Source organism: Myotis yumanensis, unplaced genomic scaffold (assembly GCF_028538775.1).
Source record: "Myotis yumanensis isolate MYYU_CA2020_CCGP unplaced genomic scaffold, mMyoYum1.0.hap1 SCAF_4, whole genome shotgun sequence".
Classification (NCBI taxonomy): Eukaryota; Metazoa; Chordata; class Mammalia; order Chiroptera; family Vespertilionidae; genus Myotis; species Myotis yumanensis.
Genome location: NW_027223755.1, coordinates 19,197,157 through 19,219,872, shown reverse-complemented (window position 1 = coordinate 19,219,872; position 22,716 = coordinate 19,197,157). Strand labels below are relative to the sequence as shown.

Genomic DNA, 22,716 nt, shown 5'->3' with positions numbered 1-22,716 from the left:
GTCCATTTCCTCCAGGTTGTCTAGTTTGTTGGAGTAGAGTTGCCCGTAGTATTGTTTAACAATCATTTGTATTTCTGTGGGGTCTGTTGTTATTTCGCCTCTATCATTTCTGATTTGGTTTATTTGGGACCTTTCTCTTTGCTTCTTGGTGAGCCTGGCGAGGGGTTTGTCAATCTTGTTTATCCTTTCAAAGAACCAGCTCTTGGTTTCATTGATTTTCTGTATTGTTTTTTTGGTCTCTATTTCATTGATTTCTGCTCTAATCTTTATTATCTCCTTCCTTCTGCTCACTCTGGGGTTTTCTTGTTGCTCTCTTTCTAATTCTTTGAGTTGTAGAGTTAGATGATTGACTACCATTTTTTCTTGTTTTTTGAGATAGGCCTGTAGAGCTATAAACTTTCCTCTCAGGACTGCTTTCATTGTGTCCCAGAGGTTTTGGATTGTTGTGTTTTCATTGTCATTAGTGTCCAGGATGTTTTTAATTTCTTCTTTGATGTCATCGGTAACCCAATCAATATTTAATAACATGCTATTCAGCTTCCAAGTGTTTGAGTATTTTGGGTTGTTTTTATTGTAGTTTATTTCTAACATTATGCCATCGTGGTCTGCGAAGAAGCTTTTTATGATTTCAATCTTCTTGAATTTGTGGAGACTTTGCTTGTGACCCAATATGGGGTCTATTTTTGAATATGTCCCATGAGCACCTGAGAGGAATGTATATTCTGCAGCTGTGGGGTGAAGTGTTCTGAAGATGTCAATTAAGTCCATCTGATCTAGTGAGTCATTTAGGATTGCTGTTTCTTTGCTGAGTTTTTGTCTAGCGGATTTATCCAGTGATGTCAGTGGTGTATTAAAGTCCCCTACTATGATTGTATTGTTGTCGATCTCTCCCCTGATATCTTCCAGAAGTTTTCTTATGTATGTGGGTGCTCCTGCATTGGGTGCATATATGTTTACCAGGGTTATATCTTCTTGTTGTATTGATCCCTTTAGTATTATGAAGTGGCCTTCCTTATCTCTGGTTATGGCCTTCACTTTGAGATGTATTTTGTCAGATATAAGTATTGCTACCCCAGCTTTCTTTTCCTTTCCATTTGCGTGAAAGATATTTTTCCATCCCTTCACTTTCAGTCTGTGTGAGTCCCTTCTAATGAGGTGGGTCTCTTGTAGACAGCAGATGTATGGGTCATGTTTTTTTATCCATTCAGCCACTCGATGTCTTTTGGTTGGAGCAGTTAGTCCATTTACATTTAAAGTTATTATTGAAAGGTACTTGTTTGTAGCCATTACTTTTTTTGTGTGTGTGTGTGGCTGTTTTCTTTCTGAGCTTGATATTTCTTCTTTTTACACCAGTCCCTTTAGCATTTCTTGCATGGCTGGCTTGGTGGTGATAAACTCCCTTAGCCCTTTTTTGTCTGTGAAGCTTCTTATTTCCCCTTCAATTTTGAATGATAGCCTTGCTGGATAGAGTATTCTTGGATTCAGTCCTTTGCTTTGCATCACTTTGTAGATTTCTGTCCATTCTTTTCTGGCCTGATGTGTTTCTGTTGAGAAATCATTTGATAATCTAATGGGAGATCCCTTGTATGTTACTTTCCGTCTCTCTCTTGCAGCCTGTAAGATTCTCTCTTTATCCTGAACATTTGCCATGGTAATTATGATGTGTCTTGGTGTGGGTCTTTTCGGGTTCACCTTGTTTTGGACTCTCTGGGCTTGTGTGACTTTTTTCTTCCCCACCTCAGGGAAGTTTTCTGATATTATTTCTTCGAATAGGTTTTCTAATCCATGTTCATCTTTCTGTTGTTCTGGCACCCCTATTATTCGTATGTTGTTTCGTTTCATGTTGTCCCAAAGCTCCCTTAGGCTCTCCTCCTGTCTTTTAATTTTTTTCTCCATTTGCCGTACAGTTTGAGTGTGTTTTGCTTCCTTGTCTTCTAATTCACTAATTCGGTCCTCCGCTTCTCCCAGTCTACTGTTGATACTTTCAATGGAGTTTTTTATTGAAGCTATGTCACTCTTCATTTCTTCTTGGGACTTACTTAAGTTGTTGATTTTTTCATCTGTTTCTTCTAGCTTCTTGCATAAGTAGTTGAGTTTTTCATCTGTTTCTTCTTGCTTCTTGAACATCTGGTGCATGTACTCTAGGAACCTTATTCTGAATTCTTTTTCCGTCATGTTGCATATCTCTGTCTCACTTAGCTGCTTTTCTGGCGAGTCCTCCTTTTCTTTCCTTTGGGGGTTTCTTTGCCTACCCATGTTTGATCTCGCTGACATATGTAGATGTTGAGATGTTCAGTGGCTGCTCCCTGGGTGGCAGGGGCTCCTTGGGTTGTGGTTGCTGCTCAGACGGTTGCGGTAGCAGCTGCTTTCCAGTTGGCAGCAGCTCCTCTGGTGGGTGTTGTTCACAGCTGTGTTGGCTCTTCTGGCTGGTGGGGGGAGGCTTCACGTACAGCTGCTGTTCCACAGACAGAGGGTGTGGTGATCTGGAGGCTGTGGTGATCAGGAGGCTGCGGTGATCAGGGGGCTGCTGTTGCTTGGATCTGCTGCGTTGATTTAAAGGCACAAAATACAACAGAGCAAGGCACAACGTACCAGGCACTGAACACAAGTATATTCACAATATTAATAACCCCAAATAAAGGTGACCACCCGAATTAAGAGAATTAGGGGATAAGGGAGAAAGAAGAGAAGAAGATAAAAGAGAGAACAGAAAAGAAAAATAAGAAAAAAACAAACAAAAAAGGAGTGCAAAAATAGAATTGGGAAAAAAGAGGGGGGAAAAAAAGAGAGCGAAAAAAGAGAATGAAGTAGAAGCGGGGAAGAGACTATTGGTATGAGGAGCAAACTCCAATAGAACTGCCACTAATCTCAACAAATTCCAGCAACAGATCCCTGGAGATGAATGCAAACTACAAACCACCAATAATATCCAGAGGGGTAAGGGAAAACAGAAGCACAAAAATAACCGGGGTGGGGTGGGGTGGGAAGGGAAAAACCAGCAGAAAAAAAAAAAAGAAAAGAAAAAGAAAAAGAAAAAGAAAAACAACCTCACAACCAGTCCTAAAAAAGAAGAAAAAACACAAAACAAAACAAACAAACAAATAAAAAAAAATAAAAATAAAAAAAAAAAAAAGCCCAATATATTCAACAATCAAGAAAACAATAGAAAGATAAGAGAGAAAAAAATGTTTGGAAAGTGAAGAAGGATAAAGAATAGGTGTATAAGGATTTAGAGCAGTAGATTGGAAATAGGATATATAAGTAGGGTGGAATTAGACAGGGGGTAAAAAGAGGGAATTGGGAAAGTCTGGAGCAGGAATAGGGTAAGAGAAACAGGACACCAAAAGGGGAAAAGTAAGGAAGAGGGTTTTAGCAAAGAGGTGAAATTGAGATAGGGAAAATTAATGCTAAAGGAACGATGAAAATAGAATGGAGAACACTAATCCCAAAAGAAAATAAAGAGAAAATAAAATGGCACTTTAAAAAATGGTAAAATGGTAGCAGTAATAATACTGGTTAAAAATAAAAATGTGGTAATTGAAAGGGTAAAATCAGGTGATGGAAAAAGAAGAAAAAGAGAAAAAAAAATTGGTTTCTTAGTAAAAAGGTGAAAAAATTAAAAAGAAAAAGAAAAAGAAAAAATTTGCAGTAGTGATGGTCTTTCGGTTCTTCTACTCTTCAGCCTGGTTCGCCTTAGTCCTGCCAGGTATTTAGGAGAGTGTTGAATTTGCCTGCATTACACTGTTCCTCCGTGTTGTAAATCACAGTCCTGATTTTAAAGCAGGCCGTATTTGTGATCCAGTCTGCCTTAATTTGTATTCCCCTAAGAGTCAGTTTGTGGCTCAGCCTCTGGGTGGCAGTGTTTTTGGGTTGGCCTCTGAGGCTATACAGCTTCTCTATCCTTTTTTAATCCTTACCCTGCTCTGTGTTGTTGGTGGGACTGAAAATCCCTCTATAGGCCAGACCCTGGTAACTCCCAGGGACTAATCAGCTTGTTTTAATCCTTTATCTCATACAGGGTGGAATCTGGGTGTGGCTGTGCTCCTTGCCTGGGGGGCTGGGGGTAGGAATTCCACCCTCTGGAGGAATGGCTGCCCCAGTCCTGGGCCCAGGGGGGTCTCAGCACTCAATTCGCTGCCACCTCCTCCGGCTCCCCCTCTTTCCTCAGCCTCTCCCCAGATTCCCCTCGTCTGCACCTTCACCCTCTCTTCAGCACAGGTGAGTGTCTGTATCCGAACTGTCCTATGAGCAGGGTTCAGTGAAAACAAAGAAACAGACAAACGCCGGCCGGCCGCGGAAACGCTCCTCTCTTACCAGCACTGCATGGTCTGGGAAACGCTCCTCTCTTATGGGCACTGCATGGTCCGGTCAGTTCCTCAGGATGCCCCCTTTAGTCTCAGTTCTCCGCAATCACAAAATCCAAATCTCAAATCTCCTGGCGCCAGCAAACCCGCGGAACTCCTTACCCTGGTCAGGGTCTGTGTCTGTCCCAAGAGACGCGGCTGTCTGCCATGCGGTCTCCCTCCGACCCTCTGGGCTCAGGTCTGGCCTGAACCCCTTCCTTTTAATCACAGGGTTGGGTCTCTTTGCAACTAGTCCTCATCCTTATGTATAATGTAAAAGTCACCTTATTAACATAAAGAAACCTTTCTAGCTCTCATAGGGTTTTAGGAACTCTGTGCTAAAAAACAGGGACTGAGGAAAACCTAATATATATATATTATAGATCACATTACACTCCCCTACTAGACTAGAAATGCCATCAGAACAAACACAATCTTTTTTGTTTGTTTGTTTGAGTTTTCTTTATCATTCCTTGGAGGAGGCTATTAAAAATTGTAGTTGAATCAAATATGAGTCATCTGAATTATTGGAAGATTTAAAAATTAATCTACTATCCAAAGAATCTAAAAAGATCAAGGCAATATCTATCCCTAAATTTTTGTGTTGTGTTTAGCATCTCAGAATTTAATAGTTTAAAGAATATAATTTCTCATTGCTTTGAGAAAAGAAATATTGCTATCATTAAATAGAATTTATAGAACTTAATCCATTAATATGCTGGAGATTGTGCACATGGTAATTCATATTCATGTACATGTTTAATTAAAATCTAGTCTGGGCAATTATAACCTTTATAAAGGTGAAGTGATTTAGCCAATACAGTAAAACTCTTGATGCAAATACTTGACACTTCCACAGATTTGTTCATCTCTGATTCATTCTATGAGCTGGAGTGGAGTTCTCTGCCATTACTGAGGCATTTCATTCACTGTATGTTTAGTATGCTTGACTAAAATACAGCTTGAATCCATCTTCTTAAAAATCAGACTCATTCTTCCTTGTGGATTATTTTTCTATTACTTTAATTAAGGCTTATTGAAAACACACAAAGCTTCAGGCTTTCAAGGAAATAGAGGGTATAATATGTTCTTCAACCAACAATATATTTTTATTCTTGAAACCTTCAATTTTCAACATATGGGAAAGTGTTTCAGTTAAAATTAGCATGACTGTTCAGAACTTTTTAACACCTCCCTTTCTTTCATCTCCATTCCTCTGTAGGCAGTTTCCTGTTGATTATTATCATTCCTATAGGAAAATATTATAATACTAGATGCCCAGTGCATAAAATTCGTGCATGGAGAGGGTTCCTAGGCCTGGCCTGTGATCAGGGCTCCCTGCCTCCCCCCTCTTCCTTCCCTCACCACCACTGCAGTGGACGGGCAAAAGCCAATCAGGGCCTGCTGGCCAGGTGGACGGACGGGGAATTGGAAGTTGGCCACTGGCCCCAAAGAGGAATCTGGCCCTCACCTCCCCTGGAAAAGGGGCCGCATCTGCCTCCACCCACCCCCGGTTCCCCATCCTAGTCTGAGGACCAGCCCAATCAGGAGATCAGGGTCTGCCGGTGGGGGCGGACTGAGGGACTGCAAGAGGTTGGCTGGCCAGGGGAGAGGGACCGCATGAGGTTGGCCAGTAGGCCCCAATCGGGCGACCGGGGCTGCTGGCCAGGGAGAAAGACTGTGGGAGGTTGGCCAGATGGGGGAGGTTGGCTGTGGGGCAGATCCTGCATTGAGTGCCTGCCCCCTTGTGGTCAGTGTGCGTCTTAGCAATCAGTCATTCTGGTTCCAGTTATTCTGGTCGCTTAGGCTTTTATATATAAAGATAGAGAGATATCTACAAAAATACTATTTAAAAAATAACTAGCAATATTAGATATTACTGAGTTTTATTGCATACTAATTTTTAAACACAAATCTACAAGTTAGGTAGGCATAATAATAAAAAATGATGATAATTAAATTATAGTTGTTATTATTTTTCACATTTTACAGATTAGGAAAAGAAAGATTAAATATTTTGCCTCAAGACAAATAGCTAATAAGAGGTTATAATGGGTATACCATTTATACAAAGTTTCTTTTTACTCATAAAGATATATTTTTGCTTTCATTTCCTGATTAATTTTTTTAGGATAAGGTGAAATCATTTCATGTGATGTTATATTTGCTTTAGTAATTAAACCAAAAATATCAACAAAGCAGCTTTTTTTCTATGTAATTAGATGGTAAATCTCAGACACACACTTGCAAACATGGAGGATCACTATCAGAAACAGCTAATGCCTGAATTCAATCACTGAATCAACAGTGTGTGGTCATATGCATTTATTTTCTAAAGTTTAATAAAAATGTTGTATTTCAAATAATTGTTTATTTAAGTGGTCTCAATATATATTTTCAAGTTCTTAACAATGTTTAACATTCTTAATAATTTGAAATAATTTCTAATTAAGCATTACAATACTTCTAGAACTCTAATATTTTTAAATACATTTTTATTGATTTCAGAGAGGAAAGGAGAGGGAGCGATAGAGAGAGAATCATTGACTGGCTGCCTCCTGCACACCGCACACTGAGGATCAAGCCTGCAACCCAGGCATGTGCACTGACTGAGAATTGAACTGTGACCTCCTGCTTTATAGGTAGAAGCTCAACCACTGATTCACGTAGGCCAGGCAGGACTCTAGTATTTTAAAATACTATTTACCTCCAAATTAGTTACGTGTCTTATAGATAATTTTTAAGTGGAGTTGAACATTAACTTTTCATATATTGCTTTTGAGTAATTTTAGAATAGTTGTTACTATATAAGCATAAAATAAAATGTATGTCAAAGATAATTTGTAATAGATTATTTCGTCTTTTTGTATGCTATTCTTATCACTGAAAGCTTTTACAGTACTATATAATTAATTCACTTAAATTATATTTTAGATTCTATAATCTTTATCTCTTAGTAAATTATAACATTGATTTATACTTTGTTAAGTAAATATATCTATTTTGGTACTTTTATCAAAACTTTAAAATTTCTTCAAGGGAAAAAAGAGGAACTATAATGTATATGTATTGTCCTTAGGTATCAATGCATGCCCTTGACATGCACACACACACACACACACACACACACACGGTGAGCCATAAAAATCAAAGTGTAATTTTTTAAAACAGCATGAATACTGAGAGGATACTTACTTAGCCTATAACTGAGTAACAGATACCTTTACTTTGGAATAAACATGGAATAGAATTTGTAAGAAGGTACATAATTTCTTTATTAAATTTCAACTTAGTTTACTACATGCAATTTTCTCCTTCTCCACAGGCACAGGGTTATTTTGTTAAGCATAGCATGTATATTTGATGAATATGTAAGTACACATTTTGATTGAGTCTGTGAACAATTTCTTGTCACCTGTTTTATTTCTTAATGTGTGTGGTACAGGTAGCGCCATTAAGATATTTCATATGCGTCAAAAGTAGGGCGCCCAGAAGATGTTGGCAGTGTAATTACATAGTACATCATAAGTGGTCCGACTTTGGCACAGGGGAAGATTACTTTGGTTTTGAATTAATCTGAATGACCCCGGCTTTATTGCTGTTGAGTTTCTAGAAATGATAAAATGTCAAGTCATCGGAAATAAAACGACAGAACCTAAACAATCCGACATGAGTATTGCACAGTTTCTCTGCCTTGTTCCATATTCTGTAGACGTTTTATCAACTACAATATTTTATTGAGAAATTCTTATCTTAATAAATGTGTCTTCCACCTTCCTGAAATGTATTTCTGTTATGTAAAGAACAGAAAGTACAGTGCTCTGTATATGTGTGTCTTATGTACACTAAAACCTCAATGCGTATAAAAGATGTAGGTGGTGAATCACTGTTTTACTTCTCTTATATCTTAATTTTGGTAGGGCATGTTATTGGAATACTATGGAATCAAAATTTATTTGGACAATGCTACCACTTCAATTTAGCATGTTTTCCAATGCCATTATGAAATTTTCAGGCATATTGTATGCTCGCAATTTAAAAACCACCACCACCAACAACAACAACAAAAGCCTACTGCTGAACTTATAGTGATAGAGTACCAAAATAAATAGTTGTCTTCACATATATTGTTATTGGCCTTATAAAATGTGCTTTTGCAAAACATCAAGTTCATATCTCAGCATATTGTCTTGGAAAGGTGGGACACTCTTTCGTCCATAATGTGTATTATCTAATGTTCTTCTGGTTACCTTTCAGAGTTTTTAAAATTCTTCTGACATTGGAGGCTCTCGATTCTGGCTGAACTCTTCACCTTCGATAACCATAATTCCTAAGTGATGACACCAGACAAGATTATCTCCCCTGACTTTTGATTCTTTTATTTTTGCTTTTAAATGTCCACATGGAAAGCTAACTCATAAACCTAACATGTAACTTAAAAATTTTCCCCTTGATCAGATAGAGTAAATATCCATGATTTTTTAAAGTTAGATGCCCATATTTTTCTAAAGATTCCATTCAACACCACAACCACACCCCTTCCCCTCTCCAGGGGGCATCACCATCACTACCCAGTTCTGCTGGTTGCTGTGTTTGAAATCTGGAAACCATTACACTTGACAGCTCTCTATCTCTCTCAGCTATCTACCTGCCAGCTATGTCTTTGATAATTATTCCCATAAGCCTCCTAATTATATATCCTGTTGGAGGAGGATTTACAATCCATTATTCAACATAGAACTCAGTTTCTCCATTTTATAGCAAAATATAAGTCTTTCCCTAACAAGTATTAATGTACCTTGAGATTAGACCATGACCATCCATACTATAGATTTAAGGTTTTTAGTGTTTCTTCAGGTTCTTTATCACCATCACAAACTGAGAGGCAAAGGATGTGGAGACCCTTTTGATAAACCATGTTTCTATTTAATAGACATTAAGAAAAGAAGGCCCAGCCAGCATAGCTCAGTGGTTGAGCATAGACCTATGAAACCGGAGTTCACGGTTCAATTCTAGGTCAGGGCACATGCCCGGTTTGTGGGCTCCATCCCCAGTGTGGGATGTGCAGGAGGCAGCCAATCAATGACTCTCTCATCATTGATGTTTCTATCTCTCTTTATCTCTCCACTCCTCTCTGAAATCCATTTTTTAAAAAAAGGAAGAAAAAGGGATAACAAAAATAGCCCACATATTTATGCCTAGTCTTTTATATTTGGAATTTGCCCTGAAAAGTTTAGTACAAGTTAAAATAATGGTGTCAAACACTTTTTTAGAACATTAAACAGGAATTCATGCATCCTCACATTTGCTAATATCTCAGGAGTGCTTCTATAGGATCAGGGTTTGATATGGCTATTGGAAATACCTACACTCGATAGAAAGTTGGTTGCAAAAGCCACATGAGGTATTACTTATGTAATCATGGTTATTTAAACTCAGAAAAATTCCTTTTGAATATCTATCTTCAGTCTTCTTGTAGACAACGTAAAATATGATTTATTCTTTCTCTTTGCTCTGCTTGCCTCAAGTTCAGACCCTACTTTAATCCTCAGACGCTGAGTGTCTCTATAGGACAGCCACAGTATTAAGTTTTTAGGGAATAAAACCTAATAAAATATAAGTCTAGCCTATGAGAAGTGGCTAGTTTGATTAATATAACTTCTTACACCAAAATTATTTTATAATGTTTATAATAACACTTTATTATTGCCACGTGGAGTATTTTTATTTATTTATACTTATTTGTTTATTTCTTAAATGTGTTCTCCATATATTCATTCTCTGGAGGCTGGCATACTATTAAATAATTATTAATTAGTTAAACAAGTATTTTATACCACTGTAAAATGGTAAAATGTACTTTCTGTCCTTTACATGGAACTAAAGACATTTTAGGTAAATATTTAGCTCTCTTGAGACTAAATATATTGCATGTCCCACTGAGGTTATGTCCATTGGAAAAATAAGGCTAATTTTAACATTGTAAGAGCAACTGGTGGGTATCTTTTTTTGAGGGGAAGGGAAGATGCCAAATTGTAAGGGCTACCAGGTCTAATGAAAGAACCAAATATTGAAACTGATTGTGAAATAACTATAAGGCCAATAAAAATAATTGGGAAGAAAAAAAGAAACTATTTGGCAGACTCTCCATAAACTGTTGATTGCTTCTTTTTTCCTTATTTTGATTTGAACAGACTGCTATTTAATTCATTAATATCTACTTTGATAAGATGTCAGTGAAATAGCTTATACTATATTTTTCTTCATGTTATATCTTACAAAATTTTGAAAAGTCTTTTAAATAATGTACATGTTTTCATTTTTGTGGGACATTATAATTTTTTATGATTCTGGTATATTTTATATAGGTAGGGATTTTTCTAGATTTTCTGACTCAGTATGAAGTTAATTGTAATGTCAGTGCTCCACCTGGTGGTAAAAATATAAGCATTTTATTTTATTTTATTTTTTATGCTAAAAATATGGGAGCTAGAACTTTATATCCTAATTTTAAAAGTTTGTAAAAGTGACTAGCAGATATCCAGTACAGATTTAGTAAACATAAGTTGAATATTAGTCTATAATATACTCTACTTAGTTCCATCATAGATTAAAATGTGGAATGCAGTTACCTAGATATATAATCGTTTTACATGCCATTTTTAGTTTAATGATTTATCCTAACTGAGTAAGTAGTCTAGTTAATTATATATTTATATTATTTTATATACATTGCATATTTATTTATGCTAGAAAACATAACCTTTATTTTCTATAAATATTTAAATATATGTATATCTTCTATCATCTATATAATATACCCTGCATTCTTTTGTATTAATTACAATTTAATTTCATGGATATTACCACCTTCACATTAATATTAGGTACCTCAGATGCTGTTAATATGTAAAATATTTCCTCACACTAACTTTAATTTAACACACACTACTATTTATAATACCCAATTAAAATTCTAGGAAAGGATCAATTACTCCTAATTATAATCCTTAACTTGACAGCTTATTGCCTTTCATTTTTTACAAATATGCTTTAAATTTGATTTACTTCCTATAAATAAATCCTACTGTGTATATTTTTCCAGTCTAGGAATCTTATTACATACTTTACTAACTCTACTGTCAACACAATTTCTATGTCCCATCAGGCATCTTCCATCTGAAAGTTCCTGAATCTTCTCCTATTGGCTCAGCTATTGGAAGAATAAGAGCTGTGGATCCTGACTTTGGACAAAATGCAGAAATTGAATACAATATTGTCCCAGGAGATGGAGGAAATTTGTTTGACATCGTCACAGATGAGGATACACAAGAAGGAATCATCAAATTAAAAAAGGTACATAGACAAGTTTTTAGACAGTTGACTACCTGATCATAATTAAAGAACAGAAAGACTAAAACTTGAGAATGACAACAATTTTAATTTTCCTTCAGCTAGCAATATTTCGAATTTTTAAAAAAAGACCAGTTGTTTCTAAAACATTCACTCCCACTTGCACTATATCTGTGATTCAACAGGTATATATTTCTGTTGAAACAATCAGGCCTATTAGTTTGATTAAATCATTAAAAAGTCTACCAGAGTTTAATTGATTTTCAATTTTTATTGTTACAATTGTAGATTAAAAATTAATGTAAAAATAAGATGTACAAGTAAACTTTATCACCACCAAGCTTGGTCTTGCCCCTTTTACGACTTTTCTGAGAATATATGTACCTAACTCACACACTGTTGGTGAGCGTCGTTGATATCATAGTGGAGGAATCCTGATGTGGGAAAGCTCTGTTACTGGAGGAGTGAAAGAAGTGAGAACAATAAACAAATTTAAAAGCACTGTCAACAGTGCTAAATTCAGGTTTGAACAACGTAAAGCAGGGTGAAGGGATAACCAGCATAGTGGAGGGTGTTGGCAATCTCATAATGGCCAGAAAAGGCTTCTTCATTAGGGTGAAACTGAAGCAGAGACAAGCAGTGTGGTTCTCTTGTTACTGATTAAGAAATTTAGGCAATTAAGTAGTAGGATGAATACTTAAATTAAGTAAGAGGACAAATCAATATCTTGTGTGATTTCTCAAATAGTTCCATATCACTTCTACAGAAGGTATTTATTGGGAACTAATAAGTAACGATATAATGTTTAAGATAAAGAATGCTAAAATAATAGCCTATTTATTTTAAAATAATAAAACTTTTAGGAAATAAAAAAACAGCCCTTATTATCTTGATGTTACTTGGCATTGTTACTTCATTTTAAATAAACATAGCAAACATAGCTGTGATCCCACTGAATCCAACAAAGAATTGTTTTCTTTTTTCTTAAAAATATTAGATAAGCCCAGCCAGTGTCACTCAGTGGTTGAGGGTTCACTCATGAACCAAGAGGTCATGGTTCAATTCCCGGTCAGGTCACATACCAGGGTTGTGAGCTCTATTCCCATTGTAGGTCGTGGAGGAGGCAGCTGGTCAATGATTCTATCTCACCATTGATGTTTCTATCTTTCTACCTCCCATCCTCTCTGAAATCAATAAAAATATATTTAAAAAACAAACAAATAAATAAAAACATAAGAGATAAAACACTTTACTCTTCGCCAGGACTCTAATAAGTAGGTTACGCTCTCAACTGATCCCAATGGACATTTATATTTTCCTTATGCCCTGTTAGTCACTAAAACTCAATTCTTTCTGTGGTCTTACATGGCATGAAAGTGAGTTCACATGATTTGGTAGCAGAGCACCATCATGTGGTTAATTTTTTATATATAGGCAGATATACACCTGAATTTAAATTTAAAATACTCTTCTTTTTAGCTAGTCTGTCATGCAGAATTTCAAAGAAAATTAAGTGGTGTTTATTATTTGTTTCTGCAAACAATATGTTCTTGTTTTTGAAAAGCTTTGTCTTCATCCTTTTTTTTTTTAGCATCTGCCTAACTTCCTCATTCAGTCTCATCAACTCTAAATTAGCCCCAAATTGACATAACGGAGGCAGATTAGCTGCTGCCTTGTAGACATTTCTGTGTGTTGCATAGTCTTTTCAAACTCAAAATGTCTAAAGCTGAATTCCCTCTCTTCTCCCAACACAAGCACACGTGCTTATGTTTTCTTCTACCTGGATAAGGCCCCACCTCGTCTCCAGTTCCTTAAACCAGAAATCAAGGGGTTTTCTTATGCTGCTTCCATTGCCATTGACCTCCCCTTGCAAAGTAAAACATGGCCCAGCCACTGACTTCTCCTGACTAGGGTTAATATTTCCTTCATGGGTTAAGTTACAACCCTCCTCATTACTCCTTTCCACCACTTTCATGCTATTCTCTGAGGTGTATACCTTACCTTCATCCAACTGGTTGATAGTAGATTCTTCTCTTTATGGCTTTAAGACTGAAGTCCGTATGTTTTTGCTAGCTACTGGCCAACGTTCAGTCTCATTTCCTATAGGCACCCCTTAAGTAGTTGCCAGGAGGACTCCTACACTCACAAGTTTACTCACAGCCCTAGAAAACCACCTGTAGTGTGCCTTTCTTTTATAACTTCACACGATTAGATCAGAGCTTTCAAATATAGTCACCCTTTTAATAACTCAACACCCAGTAAGAATCTTAATTATATTTGCATAATTATTTTTTCCATAAAACAGCAAATATTTGGGGTGATATCCCATTCAATTCACAGGCCTCTTGCACACTCAAGGACATGGGATCATACAAAAGTACAGGTCATTAGGACAGGGATCTTATGGATATCTTGGAATTCTGTCTAAGCCCCTGTTTTTCCAATTCCTCAAAATATAACTCTAGCTATGCATTTCCACTTAACATCATCTAGAAACATGATGAATTCTGGAAGAGCTCAGGAAGTTATTCTCTTGTATTTGACATTGAGTAAATTAGCTCACCTTTATAATTATAGAGTTCTGTCTTAGAATTTTATTTTATTTTTCTAGCAAATGAAATCCTGACTGTTCTCTTTTTATTTCAAATATCAGAGTCTTTGTCGATTGTAAAGTAGATGAATTTCATTCCTTGACACCACCCCATGTCTCCCTCCACAAAAAGTGGAGGGTACTCAGTGATATGGGTTGGATAAAGTCACCTAGAGAGAGATCACTGTTGTTCGTCTTTGTTATTTCTGAACTGCTCAGTTTTTATAAAGTGGCATTGCCTAAGGGTCAGGGTCATGAAGAAGTAAGGCCTTCTAGGATATTATTGTAGCATTTCTTCTATGTTTTTTTTAGTTCTTTATCATTGCAGGATATCAGTGTTCAGTTGTAAAAAATATGAAAATAAAAACATGTATGTACAGAAATGTTCTTTCATCTCGCTGTGTATCTCCCTGACCACCAAGTGTTTGCCTGCTGTGATAGGTAAAGAGATCTTAAAAGGCATAGGCTATGTCTGATTCCCTTTAAAAATGTAGGAAAGGTATGAGAATTCTCCCTTCATTTCTAGGCTTGAAATGGACTTTAAAGTGGAGAGTCAAGCCTGGCTGTTGTGACTCAGTGGATGAGCGCTGACCTATGAACCTTGGAGGTCACAACAGTTCAATTCCTGCCCCCTCCCCCCCCCCCCCCCCCCACACACACACTCAGGATAGAGCACATGCCTGGGTTGTGGACTCAACAACCCCCAGTAGGGGATGTACAGGAGGCAGCTAATCAATGATTTTCTCTCATCAATGATGTTTCTATCTCTCTTTCCCTTTTCCTCCCTCTCTGAAATCAATAAAAATATATTAAAGTGAAGAGTCAAATCCATCAGATAGCTGTGGAATTTTAAACAAATTGGTAAATAAAACTGAGGACTTACCTGGAAAAAGTTGCCTAATCATTTAGATAATTAGAGGCATTTTAATCTCTAGGAGAAAGTAGAGAGCGAAATGAGGAATAATTGGTAATAACTCATGCATTCTAGGATAAAAGTTAATTCTGGGTCATAAAAAAGGAAGTAGAAACCAGGGCAGCTCAAAAAAATTTCTAGGCAAAGGACTCAAGGTGATAAAGTCAAAATAGTCTTACCCTAGAAGTTAGGGATCACTATAACAGAAAAATCATGTTTAATATTCACTGACCATATAGAGCTAACAAAAACAAATATACTTGTCTATGTTCTTTACTTTGGATTAGTTAGTACTCTGTCTCATACATCCATCTGTCTCAGATATCTTTTAACTCATCAGATTTCCCCCCAAAACTTCAAATGACATGTAACTTAGTATTTCTTCTAACAACTCATTCTTTAAACAAGATAACATGTTTCTCTCTGAGTTTGTTGAATACAAAGAGAGAGCAAACCTTAATTGTCATTGTATCTTACTGTCCTCAAGATGGCTAGGTGACCACCACATAGGCCATTAATATTTTAAAATTAATTAAATTTGAATGGTTTAATTTGTTAAACATTTCTCACTTTTTGAAATCTGAAGATACCATTTTAATAACTTAAATAGTTATCCTATATAATTAAAGCCTAATATGCTAAGTGTCCAGTCGTCTGGTTGTCCATTCAACCAATCAAAGCATAATATGCTAATGATATGCTAAGGACACTCAACCGCTCACTATGATGTGCACTGACCACCAGAGGGCAGATGCTCTGAGCAGTAGATTAGCTTGCTGCTGGGGTCCAGCTGATCAGGACTGAGTGAGAAGGGCCAGACACAGCCTGGAGCCCTCCAGCAGTCCCTCCCTGGCTAGCCAACCTCCCGTGTCCCTCTCTGGCCCCGATCCTGCACCGATGGAGTCCCTCAGCCTGGCCTGCACCCTCTCACAATCTGGGACCCCTTAGGGAATGTCGGAGAGCCGGTTTCAGCCTGATCCCAGCCGGCCAGGCCGAGGGACCCCACTGGTGCATGAGTTCATGCACCCGGCTTCTAGTTAATTCTATAAGAGACTAATAAATAGAATAAACCTAACTGATTTAACATGATAGCTTTTCAATGTGTGGAAATATATGCCCTGTCTTGCTTTGATCTTCTTCATTCTGGGCTAAACATTTCCAATTGTATTTGTGGCAGTTTCATGTTTTTCTCTTGAATAATGTTTTGCAATCTGTTTTGCAAATATGAGTTTCATAAGTTGCTACCTTTAACAAAAGAAGGTGTGGGCCAATCAAAACAAAAGCGTTATAGGATTATCTCCTCTACTTTTTCAAGACATAATCAATAACTAAAATATCAACCATAGCCTGTGAGTATGACATTCCTTACTTTTATTGGCTTAAAGATAAATCTAGATCCCTAACAGGAAAGAGATGGAAATGGAAGAAAATTGATATAATATGTAAGTAGTTATGAGGTGAGCAACTAAAAATATTTTAAAAAGTAAAAGAAAGCATTAAATATAAAAGCAGATAAAATATGGATGAATAAAATAAAACAAAGGGAATAATTAGAGGAAAAATAAACAGATGCTGAATAAAAATTACTGTGAAAAAAACAATGTCAAGTCCAAGAGGAATTGCCGTTTGCTATAATAACCTTCATGGAATTGTGAGAGGTTTTGAAGATTTCACAGTAATTTTTAGATTTTCCTTTTCCATCCTTAGAGAAAACACATAAAACAACAATCTTGTCCTTGAAAGAGAGAAATAGACTTCCTTTATTTCCCCCAGGTGTACTGAGGCAAAGAACAGATGGGTCCACACAGCAATTAGCAAGTCTAGCAAGTCCTAGGAGTCATGCTAGAAGGAATTAATTTAGAAAGTGAAAGTTTTAAAGGTCCCAGTAAATCTTGAAGTTAATGTCAATTTCACATTGTCTTAACTTTTCATAGGTGGTCAGGAGTCAGATTCATTGACCTTAACGTTTTCATTTCTATAAAATTCCACAGCAACACCATATTTATAGAATAAAATATTTTCAATTATTGGAAACATAAAACTAATATTCAGAAAAAAAGTGAATATAGGCAGTAATAAAGTTAAAATAAAGAATCAGTGACAAATGACATCCAAATATATTTCACAGTTTTCTTTCATTTGATTATATATGTTCAAAACCTTAATTATTGGTTAAAAACACATTTTGACAATGCCTAACAATTCTAGTGTCTAATAATTATATATTCAATGCTGAGAAAACAAAAGTCTAAAACTATTTTCATAATTAACACTGTGCAAGTTTTGTAAATCTTGATACAGTACTTTTTTTAGTGAAAAGATCTACCCATTTAAAAGTGTTTAATATAAAATTATATTTTTGCCACAATATGAAAAATAGTCCAAGAAAAAGAAACATACATTGTTATACCAAGTTTTTAAGTGGGATCTAAAGAGTATCTTTAATTATCCAGTTTCAATTTTGTGTTGTAATTACTGCTAACTTCCACTAGATGTCAGCATTGTATAAGAGCAGAAAATACTTCCCTTAAAAGTTGCTCTTTTGCTGTTTTAACCGCTCAGATAAAATGAACAAACCCTACTTAGCATGGATGTGCACATATATGTCATTATTAATGTGTGCAACTGGTTATCTTTACAAGTTACCCAGCATCTTCTACAAGGGGGGGGGGAGGGGGTTATTCTTTTCTTGAAACATCCCCTTAGCAATTAAGTGTCAAGGACAATGAATTACTGAAACCAATACAATTTGTATTCGCTTGCAAATGATCTGAAGCCTTGTTCACTATCTCTGAGCCTTCTATGTGAATGCACCTCCTCACGTTTGGTTTGTCCTCGCTACAGCCATTGGATTTTGAAACAAAGAAGGCGTATACTTTTAAAGTGGAAGCCTCCAACCTTCACCTTGACCACCGGTTTCACTCCGCGGGCCCCTTCAAAGACACGGCCACCGTGAAGATCAGCGTGCTGGACGTGGAGGAGCCGCCGGTCTTCAGCAAGCCGCTCTACACCATGGAGGTTTATGAAGACACCCCCGTTGGCACCATCATTGGCGCCGTCACTGCACAAGACCTCGATGTGGGCAGCAGTGCTGTTAGGTAAGATAAAAAAACCTTTTTTTTTCTGCAGAAAAAGAAATAAAAGCATTTAAAAAATGCTTTGTCCAAACCTACAGGGAAATATAGTGGCTTCTCATAGATATTAGTGGAAAAGCCATAGGATTTGCACAGAAACCTCTGACAATAAATCCTTGCAATGGCATTTGGTAGTGGTGTGATGTTGGACATGCCACTCAAGCTAACCGACCTCAACTTTCATTTCTAAAAGGGATTTAATAATACAACCTCAAAGGCTGATTCTCTTGATTAATGTTAAGATATTTTACAGTGCCTGGAATATAATAGGCATTGAATACATTTTTCTAAAGTCTCTGTCTTTCACCCAAAGTCGTGTTTGAAAAACATTTGCATTCTGCAGTGTCTTTTCTCACTGTCACAATCGTGTCTGCTTATGGAAGCACAGTTGGAGTCAGCCCTTGGATAAGTTGAATTATGGAATTCCTCAAAACCCAGACTTTGCCAAGAGCTTCTATTGACATGCGGCTGCAGGGTAGTGAGTCAACAAAGCAATCAATGGAGTAAGAAAGTGTAAGAAGTCTCTCTCCCCAACCCCTCAAACCCAGAAATTCCACTTGCACGACTGAAACCTGGTGGGTTTACCCATTCCTCACTCATACATTGATCCTACAACATATTTTGAGACTTGTTCTCCTTCAGCTTTGCTTCTCATCTACCTTTAAAGTCCTCGCCACGTGCCCACATACCACCTGCCTACACATAGTATACAAGACCATACCAAAGAAGCATTAAGTAGGCTTTTATAAAAAATACTTATTATTATATTTTAAAAATCTTTATTGTTGAAAGAATTACATAAAAATGCAAAACACTACTCTATTGTTATAGGGAAATATACATAGACACATATAGCATAAGATTTTATGCCATGGGGTAATTATTGATTTAAAAACATGGATTAACCATAAAGCTATGGCCTCAACATATTCATAGCACATAGGAAAATCTCAGGAAATGTCTTGAGAGTGTGTAAGATCTGCTCTTTGTATTCATCTGAATCCATCTTCCAGAGTGGCTCAAATATGTTCCTTCTTGAAGCATATCTGTCTGTGATCAGAAGAGAACCCTAAAGAAAACATTTGTTTTGGGGAAAGGGAAGCAAATTGCAATTGCTGAGTGCCCTACATGTCAGGTCGAGTGCTGGCTAATTTACTCATGGCGTTCAAGTTGTTGTTCTACATGTTCATATACCAACATGATTCACTTCCAGTTAAACGCCAGGAAACGATATTTATTACCAGTGTCTGTAGGGGCATTCTCAAGAATCTGCCATGTTAGTAGTTGTTATATACGAAGTCATTCATCAATCTTGTTCCTGAAGCCCCTGTTGATAATTATGAAGCGGGAAATGTCCAGTGAGCACATTTACAGGTACTTTCAAGAACATAAACAGCTGCAGAAGAAATATTGAAGGTTATACAGGAAGTAATATGAAAGTAAATAAATACGGATTGAAACTCTCTCCAGTGCAACAAATGAGGAGACTCTTGGGACATAGTGGACACGTTATCTTGGAGAACCTGCTAGGTTGTTTAAATTTACTGTATGTCCTATTTTTGAGGACTGATAAAGCATGTTTATATCAAAATAGTAATAAATTATGATTTAATTTAATACTTGAAAAGAAAAATCAGAGTTTATAAGTAAAAATTTACATTGGGTAAAGATAAGCTGAGCGTTACTCACTTTCAAATATAGGAAAGTGGTTAGAGTCAAGACCCTTGAGGGAGAAATAAAGGAAAGCTACATTTTAGAGAAACTCTCCATCTATAAATCCATTTTTTTTAATGTCACAGGAGCTAGTGTCTGACAAGTGCTATTTTATGTGAAATAAAGTAGTATCCCCAGTCTTCCTTCTAAAGGGTACTGACTCACTAAAGCTGTAGACACAGATGGATCCCCAAGAGGGGTTGTCCAAAGATAAAACTGCCTTTGAGTCAATATGAAAGTTGTCTTTCTTCCATGTCCTTGGAGTAAACAATAAGCTTGAATCATCAGTTGAGGAAACACAGGGTATGAATCAACTTTTCTTGGTCTGAAAACATGTTTGCTGACTTAAGATTGATAGTAAAAATATGTTGTGCAAAATAAGCATCAAAATGTAAAACTACTTGATATATTTAGAGATGGTCTGTTTGTTTCATTTTATTTTGCTTAACTGTCTTTTCACAGGCTTATTTTGCGAGGTGTTTATTTAGGACTCTGCTATTCTATACTACTGGGTACTTACTAATATAACTATTTTATCATCACTGCACACAGCAAAGAGCCAGAATGCAATGACATTAATCAAGGATTCAAAGAGTTTAGAAGCAAGTTTCAATTAGTTGTAATGAATCCAAATAGCCCTTCTCTGATCTCTCCTGCCCAGACCTTAATTTCCTTTTTTTCTCATCTTGTGGAATTTTTACTCAGTATTATTTTGTATTAGTTTCAGGTGTACAGCATAGTAGTTAGACAACCATATCCTTTACAAAGTGATCCCCCCAGTGTTTCAAGTAACCACCTGCATCATACATAGCTATTACAATATTATTGATTATGTTATGTATACTGTACTTTACATCACAATGACTATTTTGTAACTACCAGTTTTTACTTCTTAATTCCTTCACTTTTTTACCTGGTCCCCAAACACCTCTTCCCTCTGGCAATCATTAACTCATCCTCTGTATCTATGAGTCAGTTTCTATTTTGTTTGCTAGCTCATTCTCTTCTTTAGTTCCCACATATAAATGAAATCACGTGGCATTTGTCTTTCTCTGTCTGACTTAGTCTGCTTATCATGATACCTTCTACATCCATCCAGCCATCACATATGGAAAGATTTCATTCTTTTTTATAACCAAGCAATATTCCATTATATATTTGTACCACTATTTTTAATCAACTCATCTACCGGTGGGCACTTCGGTGGCTTCCATATTTTGGCTATAATTAATGCTGCAGTGAACATAGAACTGCATATATTCTTCTGAATTAGTGTTTCAGGTTTCTTAAACTTTGCATTTGGAAGTATGTAATATTCAAACATATCTCTAAAGAAAGATAAATATATCAGAATCAAATATTATTAAAATTATAGGTGTTGTATTTTTGTTTCCCTCCAATTGCTTAAACTGTCCTCATTTATTATTGAGAGGAGTTAGAAACAGGAGTAGGCAGACAGGGCAAGGGGTGAAAGGAAGGAGAAAATATAGACGTGACCTTGGGAGCCAGCTAAAACTGTTACAGGATTCCAGGGCAGGAGGAATAGGGAGACTGAGACACAAAAGTTAAAACAAGGCCAAACAGCGTGGGCAATTTGCAGCCAGCTTGTAACTAACAAAACATTATCTTCCCCAGCCGAGGACACTCGAGCAAATAGCTAAAAACAAAACAAAACAAAAAAAACACAAAACTACCTGATGAGAGAATGCAGAAAGGAATGGGGAAAAGGAAAAGGAAAAGGGGACAATTTTACACTTTAAGTCTAAGCAGAGAAGCCAGCAGTCTCGAGGCTTGGCAAGATAAAGTTGCCAGGTGCATTTCATGAATCCTGGGGAAGCCACAACAAAGTAAATGAAGGGACCTTGAGGATTGATCTGTACCCAAACAGTCAGCAGAGGAATTTTGAGATCATGGACAGGAGGGTGCATGATGCCTTTCGCCTCCCCACCCAGCCTGCTCTCCAGATTAGCTGAGAGTCCGTCTGTGCTTCATAAGCCAGATGTACAGGTTCGCTTGCTTTGCTGTTGCTTTTTTTCAATAAAGGTGCATGCTTTAATTGCTTTAACAAATTGGCTTTTCACAACGCAGTCAGGGTCTCATATAAATTCATGTGTATGAGAAGACCAGGATCAAGGTTGGGGACAGCGTTCTCCCACTGGCTCAGGGGGCTGTCCTGTCTGGTCACACTTCTCTGATGTTGGTGAGAAGTGCCTATAACAGTATTACTTTTTAACAAATGAATATTTCCTACTGTGACCTGAATCATTATTCATACATCTTTATAGCTTTAAAGAATGAGATGTAATATTTTCAGAATAACTATACCTTCAGATATGTTTTACAAAATGTGTCTGAGAGTTGAGTTGGGTCAAAGGTAGCTTTTCCATTAAATGTAAGAAAGTTATTAGGAAAAAAAATTAAGAAGAATGCTTACCTAATAAAGAACATAATTTTTAAAAAGCATTTCTGAAAACTAATTTATAGAAAAGTAATAAAATTGTACACTGTCAAGTAGCCTATACAGATTAAGTTAATATTTTAATTTTTGATTTCTATTCAATTGTTAAAACAGGTTTCTTAGCAACAGTCACTATGCATACATCTAAAAATTACAGATTTGCTTCATTTTCGATAGGTCATGAACATTTTTTTGTTTTTTATTTGAATCTG

General features: G+C 36.6%; 1 protein-coding gene across 3 annotated transcripts in view; it reads left to right on the top strand.

Moving 5' to 3' along the window:
• CDH12 (cadherin 12) overlaps positions 1 to 22,716 on the top strand; it is a 718,639-nt gene that overhangs the window by 672,090 nt on the left and 23,833 nt on the right. For all 3 annotated transcript variants that reach the window (XM_070411429.1, XM_070411431.1, XM_070411430.1), the window contains 2 exons: positions 11,512 to 11,699; positions 18,044 to 18,297. In XM_070411429.1, coding sequence (XP_070267530.1) covers positions 11,512 to 11,699; positions 18,044 to 18,297 — 442 coding nt within the window. The remainder of the gene's footprint in view (positions 1 to 11,511; positions 11,700 to 18,043; positions 18,298 to 22,716) is intronic.